At 45.6% G+C, this 23,541-nt stretch overlaps 1 protein-coding gene across 5 annotated transcripts in view; it reads left to right on the plus strand.

Annotated features, from left to right (window-relative positions):
- IL1RL2 (interleukin 1 receptor like 2) overlaps positions 1-21,739 on the plus strand; it is a 42,763-nt gene extending 21,024 nt beyond the window's left edge. For 4 of the 5 annotated variants that reach the window (XM_062208787.1, XM_062208790.1, XM_062208788.1 and 1 more), the window contains 5 exons: positions 3,117-3,246; positions 4,490-4,626; positions 10,702-10,845; positions 17,717-17,878; positions 19,791-21,739. In XM_062208787.1, the coding sequence (XP_062064771.1) occupies positions 3,117-3,246; positions 4,490-4,626; positions 10,702-10,845; positions 17,717-17,878; positions 19,791-20,209 (992 nt within the window). In that variant the 3' untranslated portion in view covers positions 20,210-21,739. The remainder of the gene's footprint in view (positions 1-3,116; positions 3,247-4,489; positions 4,627-10,701; positions 10,846-17,716; positions 17,879-19,790) is intronic. The other variant, XM_062208789.1, reaches the window with a different exon arrangement.
- The last annotated feature ends 1,802 nt before the right edge of the window (positions 21,740-23,541 follow it).

Here is a 23,541-nt window from a genome sequence, read left to right on the forward strand (position 1 = left end):
CAGGATGCTGGATCAGAGGTAGAGCAGCCAGGTCTCCAACCATCTGTGCACAGTGCAGGCCCATAACTGCATTTTAATATTTTTAGTCATTCTGAGCATTGTCTTTTAATATACAGTTTGTTTAATTTGCTTTATTTTTTTCCTTCAGAGGATGTGATTACCTTTACATTTTAAAAAAATTTTGAGTCCTTTTCTTCTACTTAGATGGCAAACTGTTGTGATATTTACTAATCTTTTCTATATAGATTAAGGAATATAACATAATTTTCCTACTCCTTTAATATGCTTTCCAGTGTGAGATAATAATACAGAGGCCAGCATTGTGGCATAGCTATCTGAGATGTAGGCATGCCATATGGGCACCGGTTCGAGTCCTGGCTGCTCTGCTTCTGATCCAGCTCTCTGCTGTGGCCTGGGAAAGCAGTGGAAGATGGCCCAAGTCTTTGGGCCCTGCACCCACATGGGAGACCTGGACGAGGCTCCTGGCTCCTGGCTTCCTATCGGCGCAGCTCTGGCAATTGTGGTCATTTGGGGAGTGAATAAGCAGAATGGAAGATCTCTCTCTCTCTGGCTCTGCCTCTCTCTGGAACTCTTTCTTTCAAATAAATAAAATAAATCTTAAAAAAATACAATTAAATTTCTTCAAAAGATATGTATCTAAAATTGCATGACCAAGAAGATTAAAACTAAATGTATAATCAAGACATCACTACCAAAATTTAATGCAAAGAATCAGGTTGGTAACATTAAACTTTCAGTATGATAATATATCTTTCAAGGCCAGAAAGAACTAAATGACATGTTGGATTCCTTTATATGAATAAAAATTATAAAAAATTCTCACAATAGAAAATTTTATGTGCCAAACAGCAGTGTATTAAAATATGTAAAGCTAAAAGTCTCAAAAATACAAGGACAATACAATAAGACAATATAATTATTTCAATTCGACTTTTGATAGATTTACCATACAAATAAGAATCTAAAGGATTTGAATAATACAATAATAGATTGCTCTCATAAACAACTATGAGAGATATAGAGTTCCAAAGAGGGAATTATACAGACCAGATGGTACAGTAGCAATGTTGTAAATCTAGAAATTTACAACAATGAAAAAAAATCACTTGTATATAAGTGAGGTGATAGGTTTGTTAATTAGCTTGATTCAATCATTCCACAGTATAGACAGACATGAAAGCAGCTCTTTGTACCCCATAAATGTATACAATTATGCTCTGTAAGCTAAAAATAAAATACCAAACATTTAAAAAGAAAACAAACAACAAACCCACCTCCTAATTATTTACTTTCTTGGATAGAGATGAAATCAAAACCATACTTATGGAATATTTAGAAGATAATGACAGTGAGAATACTTCATATCTAATTTCATGACATGCAATCAATGCTGTGTGCTACAGATAAATTTATATCTTTAAATCTCACCAAGATTATTAATAATCTTAGACATAAATAAAATCCATAGAATATGTCACTCTGTAAAAACAGAGCAACAAAACAACAAAGATTAGCTGTAGAAAAGAATGAATTTATTAAAAGAAAAGAAATCTAAATAGAATGAGAAGTTCCAGAATTGGTGCTGGGTAGGAGAGCTGAGGGGCGGGGAGAAGATAGACAAACTCCCTCTGATTCTAACAGCCCAGGGCAGAGGAACCCAAATATAAAAGACTTGGAAATGTCAAAGCTTACAAAACAACTGGGAAAGAGCTGAATCTAGTTCAAGGCTCTAGGCCTCCCCTGTTTTAAGGAGAATTCTTTCAAACCTTCAAGGACATTGTGGTTCCCCAAACAGAGGATTCTACACAGCACTCATTGTGTAGAATTTCCTAACACCTGGAAAGACAGGTATGCCTACTGTATCTCTTCATTGGCTTCGTCTTTGGAAGTCCTACCTGACCCATTTAGACAAGCAGATGGGCACTGTGTTTTGAAAAATATATGCATAATCTAGGATCCTCTGATATCACTGGAATAGAGGCACAGATACTCCTATGTACCCATGTTCATGTGTACCCTAAGTCAACATACATGTAAGAGTTCATTGGAGCCTTAGGCATAGTGGGACATACTGGAGACAATGCAAATGAGTATATAGCAACAAGTAGGAGAAGTTAATAAGTAGTGTATCCCATTGTCTGAATGAACTGTGGCTACATGCAAGAGCATGAATGAGTGTCATGAACAAAATGCTGAGTAATGGAGACTTGAGTCCAGGGATGAGTATACAGGTGATGAAATATAAGGTAGGGAGAGGGGTATGTGAGGGCCTTCTGGGGTTCTGACAACATATTATCTTCCTGAGGGTATGAAGGTGGTGTGGAAATTGCTTTATAAGAACTCATTAACTTTACACTTCTTGTATTTTTTTTTTACTGTATGGATGTTATATTTCACAATGTATTAAAAAAAACCACCTAGATTAAATACTTCTTGAAACTTGAAGTAGGATTTATTAAGCCTGTGGGTGAAAAGAAGTGAAAATGAAAATTTGTTAAATATTGGAGATGTATGTGGAGGGAGGATTAGGGGAAGAAGGGGCAAAGGATGGAGAGTCGCCTTTGAAGAAGTCCAAGTATCTTGGATTTGGAATTAGAATGCTAGAATTCATGTTTCTTTCCTTTCTCTAGCTCACGTGTGATTCTGGGCGCTCTCCCAATCTGTGTGAGTCGAAATTTCTCAGTGGTAACATGGGGATAATAATACTGTCCTTCTTCTGCCTTGTTGGGTTGTCCTAAAGATATGCAGACCGAGGAAGAAACTGTGCCTGAAATGCTTTGTAAACTGTAAATTTCTTTGCCAATGTTACCAGAAACGGCAAATTGGTGTCCCCAGCGTTATCAAAAATGTTCATCAGAAGCTGTGATACTTGGCCTCCTATGTATATCTGTTTATAGTAGATACCCTGGAAGGCCTGCTATCCCTCATGGTCTCTAGGAGAGAGAATAAAGTAGATTCCCATTGACCAAGGGGGTAGTTCTGAATAATCAAAGCGTATTCAAGGCTGCAAAGCAGCTTGCATTTATTCAACACAGTTGGAAAGTCAGAAACCCATCGGATTTTCATTGAACGCTGATGAGTTCTGATTTTTGTAGGCTCCGCCCTTATTGTGGACTGCAACATAACGGACACGAAGGAAAATACAAATCTGCGATGCTGGAGGGTCAATAACACACTGGTGGATGATTACTACAGTGAATCCAAGCGGGTCAGAGAAGGAATCGAGTAGGTGCTTTGTTCATCCGGCTTCTCTAGAAGCCAGCGCACAGTTCTTCATCTAACCTATGCTGTGTTACCATTGCTGTGATAGACAGTTCTCACCGCCACCTCCTCACTGCTCGTGGAACTTTGCTTTCCAAGATCTCCGTGTGTGTAGATGGCTGAGAGCCTGGCTCAAAGAAGTGTGAGATAGTCATCTTGCCAAAGCTGCCTACAACTAGATAGAGAGATGCCGCAAAATACAAAGCACGTCTTGGCACGGCAATATCTGTTTCTGCTACCATTCAAAGCTGTTCCTAGCTCCATTCAGTTATATCATGAACCACAGGCCTTCAAGAACTAAATCGCCAAACAGCACCAACACAGGGAGCCTTGGGGGAGATAGGATACAATCATTGAGGGGTGGGAGCCCTTGTAAAGTGATGTAATTTGAGTGATGAGAAACAGGATCAATGAAATCAGAGGGCGAAGAGTTGTGTTTTGCCCTACAGTGTAGGTGAGTAATAGAGAGAGGAATAGGGGAAGGCCCTTTAGGAAGAAAATGCAAATTGAATCGGCACAATCTGCACATCTCATTGAGTCACTAGCTGAAGTATTCTTAGGGTAAAATGATGGTCCCGGGTGATTTCCAGGAAGAGAATTTCACATCTCCAGAATAGAGATCATAAAATGGGGGGAGAACTGGGGCCAGTGTTGTGGTGTAGAAGGTTAACTTCTGCCTGCAGTACCGGCATCCCATATGGGCGCTGGTTTGAGTCTCGGCTGCTCCACTTCTGATCCAGCTCTCTGCTTAAGGACCTGGGAAAGCAGTGGAAGATGGCCGAAGTGCTTGGGGCCCTGCACCCATGTTGGAGGCCCAGAAGAAGCTCCTGGCTCTTGGCTCCGGCCTGATCTCTTTCTCTGCCTCTCTCTCTCTCCTTCTCTCTGTGTATCTCTGCCTTTGAAACAAACAATCAAACAAATCTTTAAAATAATATGAGAGCACTTCAAAAAAAATATCAAAAAATAGAATTCAAACATGCATTTATTTTAGTGTAAAATAAGTTTGAAATCCATGCATGGATTCCTAACACTCATTTTTCATGGACTTTTTTGAAGACTACTCAAATGTATGGATTTCAATTTTTTTTTTTTTTTTACAAAAGTGAGCTGTATCTTTCAATTCCATTTTTCACAAACATTTTGAAGTGCCCTAATATGTTATGTGAACATGACTTCCCTATTAATGATTGGCTCTTTTCTTTCATAGAGCCCCTGTTTCGTTTCAGGATCATACGTTTTACACGGTGAACATTACCTTTTTGGAAGTGAAAATGGAAGACTATGGCCTTCCCTTTGTGTGTCATGCTGGAGTATCTGCAGCATACATTATATTAACACTGCCAGGTAACATTCCAGTTCAGAGTGCCTGAAACGATAGCTGGACAATGTATACCAAGGAGATGCGATATTATAGAAGTGACATGCTGTTGCATTTAGCATTATTAATATTAATGGTGGTATTAAATAGAGAAAGCAGATTTGGGGGAATTTAGGGGAAAGCCAATGCAGTGAATGATGATGTTCTTGTAGTGAGGCTGTAATTTTTATTATAGTATCTTTGAAAATGCCATGTTAACAGACACCAAGATTTTATACAACAAAATTCCAGGAAATTGAAGTTATCTTTTATTCAGCTGCATTGTTCAACTTCTATTAGCCATTTGCTTGTGATTTGCAGTTTTTAAATAATTTATTATAAATGTTTTATACAAATAAGAATATTTAGGTGGGTTTTCACCCTGTTACTTTGTCAGTTTGCTTGTAGAGTCTGGACTGTGAATTTTGAGCAGGAGAGCTTCCAATTCCAAGCCTGCACACCCAACAGGGCATAGGGTTTAGGGATTATCTGTCGGAGGTTACAAAGCTGGAGAATGGAGAGGGAAATCAGAGCCCTGAGATTAGCTTTAAATTTATAACACACCGGGGGAAGTGAACGAAACAGCTTGAAAATGCTGTCTGATTTAGCAAACCACTCTGTTCCCTTGATTTGATTAGTATCTCAATTAGTATCTCGTGTGTGTGTGTGTGTGTGTGTGTCCAGCTCTATGCAAGATGAGGGCTTGAATTTGCTGGTGTCCTTTAATTTCCCTTGACTTTGCTAATACCTTGCAATTTCAACGAAATTCTTGTGTGCATGCATCTAGCTACAGTGCTACCAGAAATGGTTTTCTAGACCTAAAAAGCCCCTATGTGTCCTGCCTGGCCAAAAGATCTCTTTTCTCTCTAAATAATCACACCCCAACTTTTAGAAAAGTCATTTCTTTGTTTTTCTATCTGTGTTACTATCTCTAAAAATAGTTCAGTTTTTCCTGTTTTTGACCTTTATATAGAGAGAATTAGATAGTCTGTGTTCCTGCATGTCTTGTGTTTTCTTAGGTGTTTGGGGTTCGTGGGTGTGATGACGTAGCAAGTAGCTACAGTTCATTCATTTGCATAGCTGAATCCTGTGTCATGGAACGACTAGGTCACAATTTACCCACTCTGCTTCAGTGTGCGGCCATCCCGCTGTGTGTGTCCGGTGCCCGAGTGGGAGCATTCCTCTGTGGTGTGTCACTGGGAGAATTGCCAGATGACAGACTGCCGGGAGCATTTCAATAGAATGCCATCTTATTCCCCCATGTGATTTGCTGATAGGTACTGCTAGGGATAGTAGTGTTTGAGAGAATCAAAAGATGTAAAATTTTTTTTTTGACAGGCAGAGTGGACAGTGAGAGAGAGAGACAGAGAGAAAGGTCTTCCTTTTTGCCATTGGTTCACCCTCCAATGGCCGCTGCGGCTGGCGCACTGCGGCCGGCACACCGCACTGATCCGATGGCAGGAGCCAGGTGTTTATCCTGGTCTCCCATGGGGTGCAGGGCCCAAGCACTTGGGCCATCCTCCACTGCACTCCCAGGCCACAGCAGAGAGCTGGCCTGGAAGAGGGGCAACCGGGACAGAATCCGGTGCCCCGACTGGGACTAGAACCCGGTGTGCCGGCACCGCAAGGCGGAGGATTAGCTTAGTGAGCTGCGGCGCAGGCCCAAAAGATGTAATTTTGCAAAGTAAGCATATAGCTTCACATTTTATGAGTTCTCAAAGTTTATGTTTATTCCTGCCCTGGTTCTGGCCATCATGAAGTGCTGTTTGGGTGAGTGTATTCGTTTTCCGGTTTCCTTGCCTTGAGGTATTGCTTCTGGTCCAGTCTATTCTAGTGACAGCTGTGGAATTACCACCTCCCAGGTTGGCTGTAGCTTTACCCCTCCACTCTCTGGACTTCAGTGCCCACATCTCCCCTTATCCCCTCCCCACTCCACAACTCCTCTGGGATGGAATACAATCTCCTGGCTTGGCATTGAGAGCCTCCTCCATCTGCCTGTTCCCACTTACTAGTTATAGCCTTCATCTTCCCCACAGAAAAGACGTGGGCAGATCTTCTGGGGACCTCCTGCTGGGATGAAGGAATTGACCTTGAGGCTAGTGTTAGGCTGGTGAGGACGGGATTTTTTTTTTTTTATCTACTGAGCAGGACAGAAACTGCTGGCATTTTATCCCCTCCTGCTCCCCAAGAGCTCCTTCCAAAAGTCCAGACTAGCTTAGATCTGATGGAGAACTTGAAATCCCCGCAAGGGGAAAGAAAGAAAACTGGTTGTGGGAAGCCTTCGAGATTCTATGACACTAGGGTGGCCACAGCTTAAATCTGCCTTAACCCAGATGTTGCTTTTTTTTTTTTTTTTTTTTTTTTTTTTAACCTCAACTGAAGCCAGCCAGTATAGATTTCCAAACTGACTTACTGGTGGGGGCTACCTGGAAGCACTGTGTTCCAAAGAATTCTGAGGCCAGGTCCAGGCTCAGAGGAGCCAAAGCTGGTACCAACTGACACCTGCCAATCACGAGGAAAGAGGAAGCAGTCTTGGCCCCTTTGTTTTAGGCTGATTTGGAGCCTGTGCCTCTGAAATTTATCTTTTGTCCTCCCAGCTCCCACTTCCCACTGCACAGACACCATGCAGTTTTGGTCATGTAGACTTCGTCTGTTTACTCCAAGTTCTCAGGAACAGTACCCACTTGATCCCAAGCCTCTTGTTAGGAAGAGCTAAGGTCACAGCTTCTCCATTTGACTTCCTTATTTTTGTTGAAGACACTTCCTCATTTGAACCTTAGTAGACCTGTCTGAAGCGGGATCACCAGAAAGTGCGTGAGCTTGAATCCACCCTTCATGATTTTCCCTTAATCACGTCTTGCACCTGACACCTCGGCTGAAGACTGGTGGTAGGCATATGAACCACGCAGGTGTTCACGCAGCACCTGGGGAGCAACAGTGAGTTCCCACTTATTTCTATGTCAGTGCCCTGTTCCCTTGGAACGTACTCATTTTTTTTTTTTTTTGACAGACAGAGTGGATAGTGAGAGAGAGAGAGAGAGAGACAGAGAGAAAGGTCTTCGTTTTGCCGTTGGTTCACCCTCCAATGGCCGCCGTGGCTGGCGCACTGTGCTGATCTGAAGGCAGGAGCCAGGTGCTTCTCCTGGTCTCCCATGCGGGTGCAGGGCCCAAGCTCTTGGGCCATCCTCCACTGCACTCCTGGGCCATAGCAGAGAGCTGGCCTGGAAGAGGGGCAACCAGGACAGAATCCGGTGCCCTGACTGGGACTAGAACCCAGTGTGCCGGTGCCGCTAGGCGGAGGATTAGCCTGTTGAGCCACGGCGCCGGCCTGGAATGTACTCATTTTTTAAAATCTAAACTTAAAAAAACTTTAACAAATATTGTAATGAAATACAGTATACCAAGAAGTTCACATACAGTGTACAGATAAATGAATTTTTCTGGCCATCCGAACACATTCATAAACAACACCCAAATTCAGAACAAAGCATTACTAGGACCCAGAGTCTGCAGTTTCCCTCTTTTCTGTTTCTTTCTTTCTTTTTTTGACACATGAAAGAAGAGTACATTGTCATTTACGTGGTATAATTCAGTGAAGCACTATTTAGAACCATATACTGAATAATATGACATCTACACCATTTTTATACCCCCTTCCTCTGTGTTAACTACCACAAATGGGAGAAAACATTTTTTTTGGTTTTTTTTTTTGGATCTGTCTATCATCCTGCCCCCAATGGCATCATCCAACACTCCTGAATGCATTGTGTGCTGAACCCCAGACTCTCAGGTCATTGTACCTATCTGCTCTCCAGAGCTTTTTCAATCGCTTAAGTATCATGGGCATGGTCTTCTTATCAAATCTCTAAGATATACATTCTGTCACGCCCAATATGGGTCTTCCTTCGAGAGGGGGTATTGTTGCTCCAAGGGGGGATAGGCACAGAGATGACCAGCGTAGGAGAGAAGGGAGCCTCTGCCTCTTAGTGAGAAGCCAGAAGTTCTCAGCATAGGCTTGGGCCCCTGTGTTTGGAGCAGTTCCACCTGGCTGCACTGGGACGTAACCAACGGATTCCCCCCCCCCGACCCTGCCTTTATTTGGCACCAAATGTGTTTTTAGGTATTGCATTGTATTTTGCCAGGTACTTAAAAATAAACAGGGACATCTTGGGCCCCAAGAGAGTTACAGCTTGGGGCAGGTTGTGATAAGCCCTTTAATGAGTACTTGAACAATGAAGGTGTTCTAGGGGTCCAGAAAGAAGGACCCTCTTTTCCTCCCCTGCTCCCTTCCCCCACCGTCTAGTGAGGACGGAGGATGAGGAAGGGGCCGGTGAGGGAAGTGGGGCCGAGATGGGTTCTAGGCTCAGCGAGGGCTTCTCTTGCTCTCGCCCTCTTCCTCCTGCGGCTTCCCGCCTTCCTAGAGGCTCCAGCTTTGGTGGCGCAGGTTGGGCTGTGGGGAGACAGAAAGCTGTGCTCTTCCTCTTCTTGGACAGAGAGAACAGGGCTCCGTGGACGTGGATTTGGCCTTGCAGAGGAACTGGTTCTGCTTTTTGCTAGTGTCCTGCCCACACTGTGTGCTCAGGATTGCTCTTGAAGTGGCACGGGCAGGAAACACCCTTTTCAAGACGATGTGCCCGGCCTGACTCTGCAGCCTGGAGAGTTTCAGATGGAGATTTAGCTCTGGGCCAGGCTGGTGGGACCAGTGGAGACAAAGCATGGCTCATTATTTGTGACCGGAGTCCTGAAACTCGTGTGTGTGTGTGTGTGTTTTCAACTAGTAGAAGGAAGGACATCTTTTATTTGATTATATGGGAGGAGGTGGGGGGGAGGGAAAGAGAGAGAGAGAGGGAAAAAGAGAGAGCAAGAGCGAGAGCGAGAACGAGAGCGAGAGAGAGAGAGAAATCCCATTTTCTGGTTTACTTCCCAGATGTCTGAATTCAGAAGCCAGAAACTCAGTCCTGGTTTTTAACATGGGTGGCAACAACCCCATTACTTGAGCCGTCTCCACTGCCTCCAGGGTCTGTGTTGGCAGGACACTAGGGCTGGGTATCAAACTCAGGTACTCTGATATGAGATGAGGCTGTCCACACACTTGCCCTCTCTGCTCAGTTTTGAGTAGCTGGGGAAGGAGTTACAACAGGGCTGAAATTAAGCAGGTGCAGTGGAACCACCCAGGGGATACTCTGAATGAGCATCCTGGAGCTCCAGCTCGAGGGTCCAGAGGTGACAGAGGGGAATTTGGCTGTGCGTGATTTGACAGCCGGAACCACTCCACTGACCGCCACAAACTGAGCTCTCCTAGGTTCCTCAAATTTCTTTCCTAAAATTTCTCATCCAGATCAGTTTAGCCTGCTCCTATACCTATGGGAGGACCTCCAAAAACCCCATGGAAAAATGGAATTTTTTAAAAAGAGATTTACTTTGGCATGAGTATTTGACATAGCAGTTAAGCCCCAGTTGGGATTCTTGCTTGTGTTCCATGTGGGTGAGGTGCCTGGGTTTGAGTCTCTGCTTTGTCCCCTATTCCAGCTTCCTGCTAATGTTCACCCTGCTAGGCAGCAGGTAATGGCTCAAGTAATTAGATCCCTGCCACTCACATCAGGAACCTGGATGTATTTTTGGCTCCCAGCTTCAGCCTGGCCAGACGTTGGCTGTTGTAGGCATTTTAGGTAGTGAACCAGTGGATAGTTTTATCTGTCTCTCATTCTCTCTCTCTGACTCTCAAATAAACAAATAGAGTTTTTTTAAAAAAAGATGTTTATTTTGTTGTAAAAAATTGAAACACATGAATAATTTTCTTGTAATTTGCTTTATCATGAACTTTTTGAAAAGCCTCCAGATACATGGATTTCAATTTCTTTTTGCACCAAAATAAATTTATCTTTTAATTCCATTTTCCATAACCCCTTTTAAGTACCCTTGTACTATTTAATTTAAAAGAAATATTTAAGCGGTGTCCCCATTGGCATCTACTACATTTTCATTTGCCATTTATAATGTCAGAGGACTTTGTATTATTATTGTTGTTATTTTATTATTATTGTTTCTGCTTTCACTTCTAGCTCCAGATTTTCGAGCTTACTTGATAGGGGGGCTTACAGCCTTGACAGTGGTGATTTTGTCCCTCACGGGCGTCTACAACATTTTTAAGATCGACATTGTACTTTGGTACAGGAGTACCTTCCATCCTAATGGGACCGCTGAAGGTAAGTGTGTGTGATCACTGGGAAGTGCCTCAAACTTGGTACTGCTTAGCTGTGTAGCTATTGCTTGTTTATTTGTGAGATAGAAAGAGGGAGATTGAGAGAGAGAGAGAGAGAGAGAGGAGAGAGAGAGAGAGAGATCTCCCACTAGCTGGTTCACTCCCCAAGCACCTACAATGTCCGCATATTTAGAGGAATGAATCCCTTGGTACCTCCTAGGCTTCAGATAAGTGATTTGTCCATGGTCATTGGTATCATTTGCCAAGTAATGCTGCAGGCCAGGACTGCCAGAGTCAGTGTTACCCACACAGCAGATGCAGATCATACCCTGGTTCCACTGCAACCAGGGGAGGAAGGCTCTCACACCCATCAGTGTTTGATAAAGAGGAAAATTCTTCAAGGAGCAAAGTGCTCTCTGTGCCTGAGGGAGTAGAGTGATGTTCGCAGAGCAAGGAGCTGCCTGCAGGTGCGGCTCTTTCCAGGCCCTGTACTTGGTCCAAGTTGATTTAAGTCTCCACCTCTTCAGTACTGTGGAGACAGAACTGAGTTTGAGTTTGAGTTCTGCACTTCCCCCCTGAGTGAATATAGAAAGATATTTGATTTTCTTCTATTTCTCAACTATGGAAAAGAACAAATCCCCTGCAAATCCAGAGACTCACATTGCTGACAGGAGCAGGGAAGTGGGGGTGGCAGGGAGCAGGGCGCCCACGCAGATTTGAAAAGGAGCTAGTAAGAGGAGCCTCGTTTACATAAAGTGTCTGCTTCGCATATTAAGAAAACGCAAGTGCAAGCTGTTGTCCCTAAGTTGGACACAAGATCTGAGTAGATGCCTTTAGTTGAACATTTCCCCAAGTGAAATATCAGAAGGCAAGTCAGCCCCAGCTGCAGGTCCCACAGCAGCAGCAGCGCTGTGCAGGGATGAGACCTGGCGGTTCTCAGCAGGGGTAGCTGTCTCCGAAGAGGCTGCCCTGTCTCAGTCCACCCCGGCTGTGCACCTGCCCGTATCTGAGAATGGAAGTCAGCCTGCCACCACGGACATTTTCTCTGAGCCACAAGTGAATGGTGCAGCTGCTTTCTGAGCTGTGCCTGACAGGGCCAGTGTGGCTATGTCTGGTCTTTCTGGAAGCTCTGTTTTCCCCCTTGCCATGACTCACCAGGCAGGACTCCCTGGAGTGTGAGGCTGGTGGTGCGGTGCAGGGTGGGTGGAGAAGCTGCCCCTTCCTGAGGAAGATAAAAAAGGAATCGTGATTCAGGCTGAATCAGGGGAGCCAGGCAGCTGAGCCCCACCCTCTGCAGCTCAGATACGCATCAGCTCCAGGGCTGAGGGTTCAGAGCTCAGAGCTCACTATAGGGACCCAACTGACCACTTTTATTGGCATTGTGGAAAGTATGTGTGAGCCTTGTGATCTAGGACAGCTCAATCCACAAGAGCAGCCTTGACTTCTCCCCCCCTCGGCAGCCCCGAGATTAACCCCAGATGCTGGCTTCAGCTTTGTTTCCCTGGGGGCTGTCTTCTGAGTTATCTGGAAGCACACGAAGTCCTGGATGGGGAAGATGAATGAGCAAGAGAGAGGAAACGCGTCCTTCTTGGGATAGAACTCATTTACCCCAACTGGATTAGTCGGGCGTCATCACATCATTAATAGTTAGTGGCATGTAACTCAGTATTAGTAAGAGACACTCCCGGGCCTGGGTAAAGTCAGCGAGAGTTGTGCATTCTCTTCCAATCCATAGGGCCTTGTGGATTCCTCTGCTAGGTGTACAAGAGAATGAAAGGCTTTGTTCACACCTCTCCTGCAGAGATCTGCATATGCCCCACCTCCTTCTAAAGAGATTTGGGGAGAATGCACAAGTACAACAGACTTGTTTTGAAAACAAAACAAGGAGCTGGCATGGGGTGTAGCAGCTTTAGCTACCACCTGTGATGCCAGAGTCCCCTGTGGATGCCAGTTCAAGTCCCAGTGCTCCACTTACCATCCAGCTCCCTACTAACATGTCTGGGAAAGCAGGGGAAGATGCCTAAGTGCTTGGGCCCCCAGCACCCATGTGGGAGACCCAGATGAAGCTCCTGGTTCCTGGCTTCAGCTTGGCTCAGCCCTGGCCATTGTGGCCATTTAGGAAGTGAGTCAGCAGATAGAAGCTCCCTCTCTTTGTTTCTCCCTGTCTGTAACTTTGACTCAAATAAGTAAATAAATAAATCTTAAATGATGATGATGATAATAATAATAATAATCTGAGAGTAGATGGCATAATAAGTCTTGGGCATTTTTTTTAAGGTAATAGCACATGTCATGTAGTTTTGTTCCCTTGTGTGTTCTTTGCAAGCTGGGACTTAAAACATGGAACCACAAGTCATTCAGTACAAGTATTTACATGAAGGCCAAACTGAATCTGTCTCATTTTCACACTGCTTTGGGTTTGCAAACCGAAAATGTCACAATATCATTGAGAGAGAGTAGAGAATCGAATAATGTTGAGTCTTTCCTAATTTATGCAAATAGGCTTTTGTCTTTTTTTTTTTTTTTTTTGCCTGCAGCCAATCAGGGCTTATGCAGATGTGTTAACACAGGAAATACAGATAACTGTCCTCAGAAAAATCAAAGGAGTGTGGCCAGGACCTGGATGAATGGTCCCCTCACCATAACAGCAAGATGGGCTGTGTAGGTCTGCCGGTGGGGCCCAGCTTCCACAGGGAAGCACTGGTGGTCTGTGTTTCTGGAATTTTCTTGGTGAAAGAGAAGCTTCTTTGCTGCTGCTTGCTGTTGTCTCCTTAGTTGCTGTTCTTTTATTTATTTATTTTTTAAATTTTTTTGACAGGCAGAGTGGACAGTGAGAGAGAGAGACAGAGAGAAAGGTCTTCCTTTGCCATTGGTTCACCCTCCAATGGCCACTGCGGCCGGTGCGCTGATCCTAAGGCAGGAGTCAGGTGCTTCTCCTGGTCTCCCATGGGGTGCAGGGCCCAAGCACTTGGGCCATCCTCCACTGCACTCCCGGGCCACAGCAGAGAGCTGGCCTGGAAGGGGGACAACCAGGACAGAATCCGGCGCCCCGACCAGGACTAGAACCCGGTGTGCCGGCGCCCCAGGCAGAGGATTAGCCTAGTGAGCCGTGGCGCTGGCCCAGTTGCTGTTCTAGTAGTCATGTCTGGGAAGACAATCATAGTACACCTGTTTATTTTGTTCATGGGTTCTCTGGGCCAGGGGTGTGGACAGTGGGAGACACCTGTCTCAGCTCCATGATGTTCAGTCGAATGACAGAAGTTGACTTTGGTGTCAACTCTCCAAGGTGTCTTGCTGTGTGACCCACTCCAGGCGTCCTCACCTAGGGCGAGAGGCCAGGCCAGCACCATGTTTGCTTCTCTGACTTAGCCCCTGAAATTCTGGCATGAATGCCTACCCATTCTGTTCACTAGGGCAGCTACCAAGTCCAACCTGATCTTAAAGGAGTGGAAATGAATTCTGCCTCTTTGTGTGGTATGGGTCAGACAGAACATGTGGGACTAGAAATACTGCAGGTTTTTTTTTTTTTTTTTTGAAAATTTACCCTGAACCCAGCTGTCCAGGATGAATCAGGGCTGAGCTCTGTGGAGCTTCCTGCTTCTCATTCTCATCTTGGCTGCAGCAGAGGGAACGGAGGACCTGTTTGGGTCAAGGCTGTGCATCTCCCAGGGAGCCTTGGGAGAGATCATGCAGCCTCGTGGTCTCAGCTTCCTTGCCTGTACCCAGAGATCACAACCGCATCCCTCATGGCTAAGCCAGGAAATGCAAGGTGCAGCTGCCTGATGGACCCCTTGCACATGAGTGGGCTGAAGCTAAAAGCAACATGCCTACTTTGACCTTTTGGGTGTATTGGTCAATACATTATGAATTGATTATTTGAAGGTGATGAGAACCCACTATCCTTTGAGAACAGATCAGCCCTTTTTGATAGCTTAGAAAAAAAACACCACCAAAGATTGAGGGTATTTTTATATTTTTGAATGTCAGACAAGTGTGAGAATTCTGTCAGCTCAAATCCTGTGTGTCCCTGAGTTTGGACACAGGGAGGACTTGTAGCCTCAGATGCCTTCTTAGGGGGAATGGACCAAGAGGGAAACAGCACACTCAGCCGAAGAGTTTGGTTTGTGTTCTCATCAGTGGCAGTGGGAATGGAAATGAACCTGATTCAGAGAAGAGAGATGTCTGTGGCAAGGCCTGGAACAGAGATGGTGATAACCCTGGATGTTGGCTGTTGCTTAGCAACCAGAAAGTACCACATCTTCTGGATGTGGGTGCTCTCTGTGGCTAAGGGAACACCTGCTCCACCTACCCTTCCACAGAGGCAAAAGGACAACCATCACCAGCTGTTCAACCAGGGGACCTTCCTTCCTGCCCAAGATGTTTAGAGACACAGGAACTCAATGACATTTTCCTTCCAGCTTTAGAACGCCAAATGTGTGACATCAATTTTTTTTTAAAGATTTATTTATTTATTTGAAAGTTTGTTACACAGAGAAAGAAGGAGAGGCAGAGCGAGAGAGGTCTTCCATCTGCTGGTTCACTCCCCAATTGGCTGCAATGGCTGGAGCTGTGCTGATCTGAAGCCAGGAGCCAGGAGCTTCCTCCAGGTCTTCCCATGCGGGTGCAGGGGCCCAAGGACTTGGGCCATCTTCCACTGCTTTCCCAGGCAGAGCTGGATAGGAAGTGGAGCAGCTGGGACTCAAATCGGTGCCCATATGGGATGCCAGCACTGCAGGTGGCAGTGGCTTTACCTACTATGCCACAGCACTGGCTCATGACATCAAATTTTATGCTGAAATATATCCGCTTGTTGAATGGTGGTCCAGACAAGTGACCTTTAAGATTTTAACATTCCACAAGGAGTTTTAACTGTGTTAAGTTTTGGCCAACTCTAAACGGAAGTGAATCATCCCTTTAACACATGCCCCAAGATCCCACTTGAGTCAAAAGCTGGATCTGCCTTTGATCTGCAGTCTCCATGTTCCCATAGATACAACATCTTTGAGCCCCTCTAAAATCTTGCTTTAGGAGTAGGCATTACACATCCCAAATCAGAGTTCCCAGGTTTGACTCCTGGGTCTGATTCCTCACTCCAGCTTCCCGCTAATGCAGACCTGGGAGGCAGCAGTGATGGCTGGAGTTACTGTGGTTTGACACCCATCTGGGAGACCTGAATTGAGTTCCTGGCTCCCGATGTTAGCCTCTGCTGGGGGCTGCTGCAGGTATTTGGGATGTGAACCAACAAATAAGAGCTTTCCCCCCCACTGTTCCTGTGTCTCTCTGCTCTTAAATAGATGAATTGTTTATAAAAAAAATTTGAAAAGTACAGTCAGACTCCCTTCAGCTATCTGGCAAGTGTGGATTGAGATTCTTTCGTACCAGCTCCTCCTCTAAGTGCTGAGGGTAGAGCCGGGGGAGTCACACAGATTCCCCACTGTTATACAGAATGGGATGGGGAGGTGGAGTGTACATGTGTTCATGTTTGCATATGCATGCACATGTATGACTTCCCGTGTGTGCATGTGTGGTTGCACTGCATACATACGTGTGCAAGGCATGCATGCATATATGTGTGTGCTCAAGTGTGCATGTGTGTGTGCAGACCAGGGTGCATGTGTGTGTGTGTGTGTGTGCATTATTGTCTACATGATAGCCAAGAATGGCAAGAAGTGATCTGAAGATCAGCGGTGGCTGGAATGAGAATTGACGGAATGAGAAAGGCAATGTGTAAACGCTGAAGTCCTGGGAACACTTTATGGCAATTAGGCAAAGACTAGTAGACTGCAGGTTTTTGCCTTGCCTTGTTGCTCCCCAAACTCTCACATAAAAGGAATAGTACCCATTAGGTTGGCTTTGACTTTCCGAAGAGCCCAAAGCTCGTAATCCCATTGTGTAAGGAGGTGCCCACAACTGGGCATCACTTCCTGTGCTCCCACTCCCACTCTGAGGCTCGTTGCTCATGCATAGGGCTCCTGAGTAGGCATAACTCTTCTCCCTTCCATGTTCATGGTGAGCTATTCTCCTTCCTGCCTCTTCACCCCCCACTCTTGAATTCCCATTTTCTGCTAAACCTTCCTCACCCTTTACAATCCAGGAGCTGCTCATGTCCTTTGTTTACGAATGGTTTTGATCATCTCCAGATGATGGAGAATTTTCCTTCCTCTCCATTTCTTCCATTTCTTAAGTATTGTCATTGTGTAGTGCCTTGGATTGCTTGATTTCTGTGTATGTTAACCGTCTGTCCAGTTCAGTCATGTGCCCTGTTCATCTTTGCACCAATGAGCACAAAGACTCCTTTTGTGGGTACTCCATAAGCACCAGCTCATCCTGATGATGAGGGCACATGCTGTTGGGCTTCTCAGATCCACACAGGGATACCAGATCCTCGGCTCTGGCCAGTCGGCAGAGCTGCAGTGACAGCTCATGGGCGGATCTAATTTGGGATGCATGGGAATCCTTTCGCCTGGTGCAGTTAGGACAGGTCTGCATTGCCCAGGACTCGTTCAGTGTTCCATTAATGAACTCTTCTGCTCTTAATTCTTCTTTTTCAGCACCATCGCAGGGGAGGGGTGGGTTTAGAACTGAAAGACTTTGGGGTGGAAAAAGGAATTGCAAATGATGTAGTGTTTTCAGGCTCAGCTTTATTCTGGTATAGTAAGGATGAGAGCATCTAAGACCACCTCCCTCATAGGGTAGTTGGTGAGAATGAGATGTCACAGCATGGCAGTGTTGGCCCCAAGTCAGCCTGCTGGGGGCTCCCAAGTCATTGACCCCCAAGCTCAAAGGACATCATGGGAGCAACTGGGCTTTCCACTTTGTCCACGAGAGAGCATCTGTGGACATGACCCTCTGAGCCTGTCCCATTTCCATTTCAGATGGGAAGTTGTATGATGCCTACATCTTGTACCCCAAGCCACAGAGAGACAGCCAGAGCCATGACATGGACACCTTGGTGTGGAAGATCCTGCCAGAAGTCCTGGAGAGACAGTGTGGATATAAGTTATTTATATTTGGCAGGGATGAATTCCCTGGACAAGGTATGTTTCAAGTGAGGTATAGAAACAGATGGAAAAAGGAAGGGTGTCTCCTTCTCTCTTCACTTTCTAGATAGCTACACCTCTGCTTGCCTCCCTGTGAAACCACAGAATGTCTGGGCCCAGAGCCTCCTGGCATGGCCAGCTGCATCCTCAAAATATTTATTTATTTATTTGAGAGGTAGAGTTATAGACAGTGAGAGAGAGAGAGAGAGAGCCAGAGAGAAAGGTCTTCCATCTGCTGGTTCATTCCCCAAATAGCTACAATGGCTGGAACTGCACCAATCCGAAGCCAGGAGCCAGGAGCTTCTTCCGGGTCTCCCATGTGGGTGCAGGGGCCTAAGGACTTGGGCCATATTCCACTGCTTTCCCAGGCCATAGAAAAGAGCTGGATCAGAAGAGGAGCAGCTGGGACTAGAACAGGCGCCTGTATGGGATGCTGGTGCTGCAGGCAGAGGCTTAGCCCAGCACCAACCCCTTCCTTCTGCTACTTAATAGGAGTTCAGCTTTGAGCAACTCAGTGAATTTCTCTGAACCTCAGTTGTCTCACCCGTCAAATAGGGACAAAGATGCTTCCTTGACTCAGCACCAAATGAGAAAACTCAAGAAGGGCCTAGAATGGAGCTTCGCACAGACTAGACACCCAACAGAGAACTTCCCTCTTGTCCGGTTTGTTCTGTGTCTTTGAAGGCCGTCCAGTTAAGTGGTTGAAATCTGAAAACATCCGTTTCTAGTCTTTACGAGAATATCAGTCATTCACTTATTCAGCAAGTACTTACTGAGTACTTCTATGTGCTGGGTAGTATTCTAGGCACTAGAAGTAGAAGAAGAAGCTTAACAGAAGCTGAGCCCCTTCCTGGAGAGTTACAGTCCAGTTTTACATCCCATGAGGCATAACTGCAGCTTGGAAGCATCTGCAGAGGCGGGTGTTTCAAGAATTCTGCCTGCCCTGCCCAAGGAGGCCTCTGTATATATTATGATTTCTAACTTAGTCATATAAATTCTAGATATTTAACTATCTGAAGACTACAAGGAAAAGGCCAATAGAAGATCAACATAGCTCTTGAGCTAGCTGCATTTTCTGTTTTAAAATCGACTTCTTTTGAAAATGTGTTCATCATGGAATATGGAGGCCCTTCAGCAAGTTCATGGAAAATGAGTGTGATGAAAAGTTATGGATTTTTTTAAAAGATTTATTTATTTATTTGAAAGTCAGAGTTACACAGAGAGAGAAGGAAAGGGAGAGAGAGAGAGAAGTCTTCCTTCCGATGATTCACTCCCCACCTGGCTGCAATGGCCGTAGCTGCGTCGATCCGAAGCCAGGAGCCAGGAGCTTCCTCCGGATCTTCCCATTAGGCTGCAGGGGCCCAAGGTCCTGGGCCATCTTCTACTGCTTTCCCAGGCCATAGCAGAGAGCTGTATTGGAAGTGGAGCAGCCGAGTCTTGAACTAGTGCCCATATGGGATGCTGGCACCACGTGCTGTGGCTTTATCTGCTACGCCACAGCGCCAACCCCAAAATTATGTATTTCAAAAATTGTTTGCACCAAAATAAATCTACCTTTAAATTCCATGTTTCCATGTGCCTTTTGAAATATGCTTGCATGTACCAGACCTTCAGCTCATCTGGGGATACAAAATTACACAGGATGAGTTACTGTGGGCTGGGAACCTTTACCTACCAGGAAGACAAGTGATTTATGATCCTGGAGGAACAATTCTTCAAGGAAACTCAGGAAGGCTTCCTAGAAGAGGTGATACATGTTTAGAAACTTTTGTTAGTTCCTTTTTATTAAGTCATGTTTATTTTCATACCCGTTTTCACTTCTCAGTGCCAATTTCTAATATTTTCGGTAGCATTAGCACCTGGGCTGTTTCGACCTTGCGATTTCCTGGTCTTCCTTCTCTCTTTCCAGCCGTGGCTAGTGTCATTGATGAAAACATCAAACTGTGCAGGAGGCTGATGGTGATTGTGGTCCCTGAGTCTCCGAGTTTTAGCATGTTAAAGAACATGTCGGAGGAGCAGATCGCGGTCTACAATGCCCTGATCCAGGACGGGATGAAGGTCATTCTCATTGAGCTGGAGAAAATCGAAGACTACACTGCCATGCCGGAGTCAATTCAGTACATCAAACAGAAGCATGGGGCCATTCAGTGGAGTGGGGGCTTCACAGAGCAGTCACAGGTAGCCACGGCCAAGTTTTGGAAGAAAGTAAGGTATCATATGCCACCCAAAAGGTACCCCCCATCTCCTCCTGTCCAGCCGCTGAAGCACACACCTTGCCACTGTGCACCAGGCACGTGGGAGACCAGCATGGGGCTCATCACCCACTGATGGAGAGCTTGTCATCCAAGGACAGCTCCCAGCTGGGTCAGGATGCATTTCATTAGCACTGGCTGACTTTGAACCTTGCAATTGGTTCTGCACCTGGGTGATGGCTTGTCTTTCCCGTTTGTTTTGATCGGAGCTTCCTCTTTAGAGAGATTTCGCCACTTCAGAACTCCCAGACGCTCGTGAACACTCTCTGAGCACAGGGTGTGGAAGGCATTGCGGCCCCTGGGATGCAGAGTGGGGTAGAGCTAGCATTCAGACAGCAAGAAGTTTAGCTTTTAATATGGCACCTGCAGGGACTTAGATGAGAGCCTGGGCAGCCTGGGGGTGACAGGAAGGCAGAAAGAGACTTTGTCTAGGCTTGCCCAGTGTCTGTTAGGGCTCTAGTCACACTGGGGAATATGAATCCCACTCACTCATCCGGTGCAGGTAGGCTGTAACCACTGTGGTGCCTTGGCCTTGGTCATGGCTGTAGTTTGGCTATGAGTTTGGATGTTTTGTGAAAGTCTTTATATTAGACTTGCTCTGCAGAGTCTTAGGTTAATGGTACTGAGAGGGTAGAGATCCAAGCCAGTCAAGAGGTTGAAAGGTGGCCTTTGGGGAGTGATTAGGTTGGGTAAGATTGTTAGGGTAGAAATCGGGGCTGCTAAGGAGAGATCCATGTTCACCCCAGAGGCAGAACCAATAAGCTAAACTAAACCTTCTTTCTTAACTAACTGTCTTAGCTATTTTGTTGTCATGAGAAAAAGCTGATACAGTCGCCCTCCCAATGGACCCCGGACTTTGAAAGACTGTATCTGTCCAACCTAAATAAGTACACATTTGTCTCCTCTAGCTTTTAGACATCTAAAAGCAGTCTGAGTAGCAGGTGAAAGTTGTGAGTTCTCACCGGGCAGATGTGCACACTTTCCACTGGCCTCCAAGCCCGCCCCCCACCCCCAGCCTCACTTTTTTTTTTTTCCTAGGAATTCTTTATTTAAGGAATACAAACTTCATGCATTTCATAAATACAACTTTAGGAACACAGTGATTCTTCCCACCATACCCCCTCCCACTTGCACTCCCACACTTGTTCCTTCTCCATTTCCTATTTCCATTCTTAGTTTTTACTAAGATCTATTTTCAATTAACTTTATATACATAAAATTAACTCTATACTAAGCAAAGAGTTTAACACATAGTATGAAAAAAAAAAAACTGTTCCTTAACAGTAGAGACAAGGGCTGTTCAAAGTCATTGCTTCTCAACATGTGAATTTCACTTCTATAGATTGCCTTTTAGGTGCTCTATTAGTTATCACAGATCAGGAGAACATATGGTATTTGTCCTTTTGGGACTGGCTTATTTCACTAAGTATCATGTTTTCCAGTTTCAACCATTTTGTTGCAAACAGCAGAATTCCATTTTTTTTTTTACCACTGTCTAGTATTTCATAGTGTACATATCCCATAATTTTATCCAGACTTCAGTTGATGGGCATTTGGGTTGATTCCATGTCTTAGCTATTGTGAATTGAGCTGCAATAAACATGGGGTGCAGATAACTCTTTCATATGCTGATTTCTTTTGGTTTGGGTAAATTCCCAGGAGTGGGACGGCTGGGTCATATGGTAGGTCTATATCCAGACTTCGGCGATATCTTCATACTCTCTTCCACAGTGGCTGCACCAGTTTGCATTCCCACCAACAGTGGATTAGGGTGCCTTTTTCCCCACATCCTCGCTGGCATTTGTTGTCTGTTGAGCCATTCTAACTAGGGTGAGGTGAACCCTCCTTGTGGTTTTGATTTGCATTTCCCTGATGTCACAGCTCATTTATGATGCAGTGATTCACAAGGCTTCTTTCAGACCGAAAATCTACTCCCACTGCAGACAGCCAGGCTTCCTCCAACCCATCAGGCTTCTTGTGATGACCCCATGGCTTACGGAGAGTCCCTTCCTAAAGAGACACCTGCAGGGGCTGGACGGGAGCCAGGCCACAGGCAGGAGGCAGGGCCTGGGGGAGTGGAGCAGGGGTTGGGTTGGAAGAACAGTGGTCACTGTATGCAGGGAGCAGTAGGGTGGGTGAGGGGGAAACAGAAGCCAGTGGGCTGGGGTCCATCATTCACAGGTGGAGCTGAGTTTCGGGTGCACTCTGGGTTTGGGGAGCCCACTCTGTTCTTTTTTAAGAATTTAGGTTCCAAGGCGACCTAGTCTTCCACATTTGCTTGTCATTGCCATGAGGCCCTGGCCCAATGCTGAACCACTCTTTTATTTCATTTCGGGTTTTCTTAACATTTTTCAATTTTGGCTAGACTATATGAACGTGAATTCACCCTGGTCACCCTCGCTAGGCGTACAGTTCAGCGGCATCGTGTATGTTCACGTTGCTGCACAGCCATCACCGCTGTCCACCTCCAGAACTGAGCTTGTCAAATGGAGGTTCTAACCCCTGGCAACCGCCACTCTGTTTTCTGTCTGTATGAATCTGATGGGCCCCTCTTCTACGTGGAATATGCAGCACTTGTCACTTCATGTCTGGTTTATTTCAAGTAGCATAATGTCCTCAAGATTCATCCATAATGTTTGCATTTTGTTTCATTGTTCTATCTATCTATCTATCTATCTTTCATCTATATCTATTACCTATCCTCTATTATCTCTCTCTTCTCTCTTTCTCCCTCTCCTCTCTCTTTCTCTGTCAAAAATACAGTGAGAGGAGAGCACACACAAAGTAATAAACTCACTCCAGGTCCTTCCATCCAGATGTTCATGGTGGCTTTGCTTCTCGGTTTTTCTCATCAATGTGGGGATCACAATTTCTCGTGAAGGATTTGCTAGCGTGAAAGCTCGTTTCTCCTGCTTCACCCAAGAGGAGCACAGCGGTCATGGATGCTCTTCCGGCCTGTTCTAATCTGGATTAGTTCCTGGAGATAGGCTGCAATGCTATGAAGGCGGGGGGGGGGGGGCGGGGGGGGTAGAGGGAGGGGGGTGGGCCAGTTGTTGGCATTTTTTTTTTTAACCTGGTGCCCTTATTGGGCTGACTGGTGCACAGGACCCTGCTATGCTAGGCAGCTGCTGGACAGCAGGTGGCGCTGTCTCCACCCAACTGATCCCTGGGCCGCAGAATCTGGACTGCAGTGGGTGAGTGGCCACTGACTCTTGGTTTGATGAGGTTTGGGGGCAAAGGAAAGGCTGTGTCAGGACAGCAGGGAGAGGCTGGGATGGGGGCCTCTGAAGGGGTTTCTGGAATTCCTGAGTTTTCTGGCGACGAGTCGTTTCTCATGAATGCCAGCATGCACAGGACTTCAACAGAATCCCAGCTCTTCACAAGCCTCCTTTTGTTCAGAAACAAAGA

This window comes from Lepus europaeus, chromosome 13 (assembly GCF_033115175.1).
Source record: "Lepus europaeus isolate LE1 chromosome 13, mLepTim1.pri, whole genome shotgun sequence".
Taxonomy (NCBI): domain Eukaryota; kingdom Metazoa; phylum Chordata; class Mammalia; order Lagomorpha; family Leporidae; genus Lepus; species Lepus europaeus.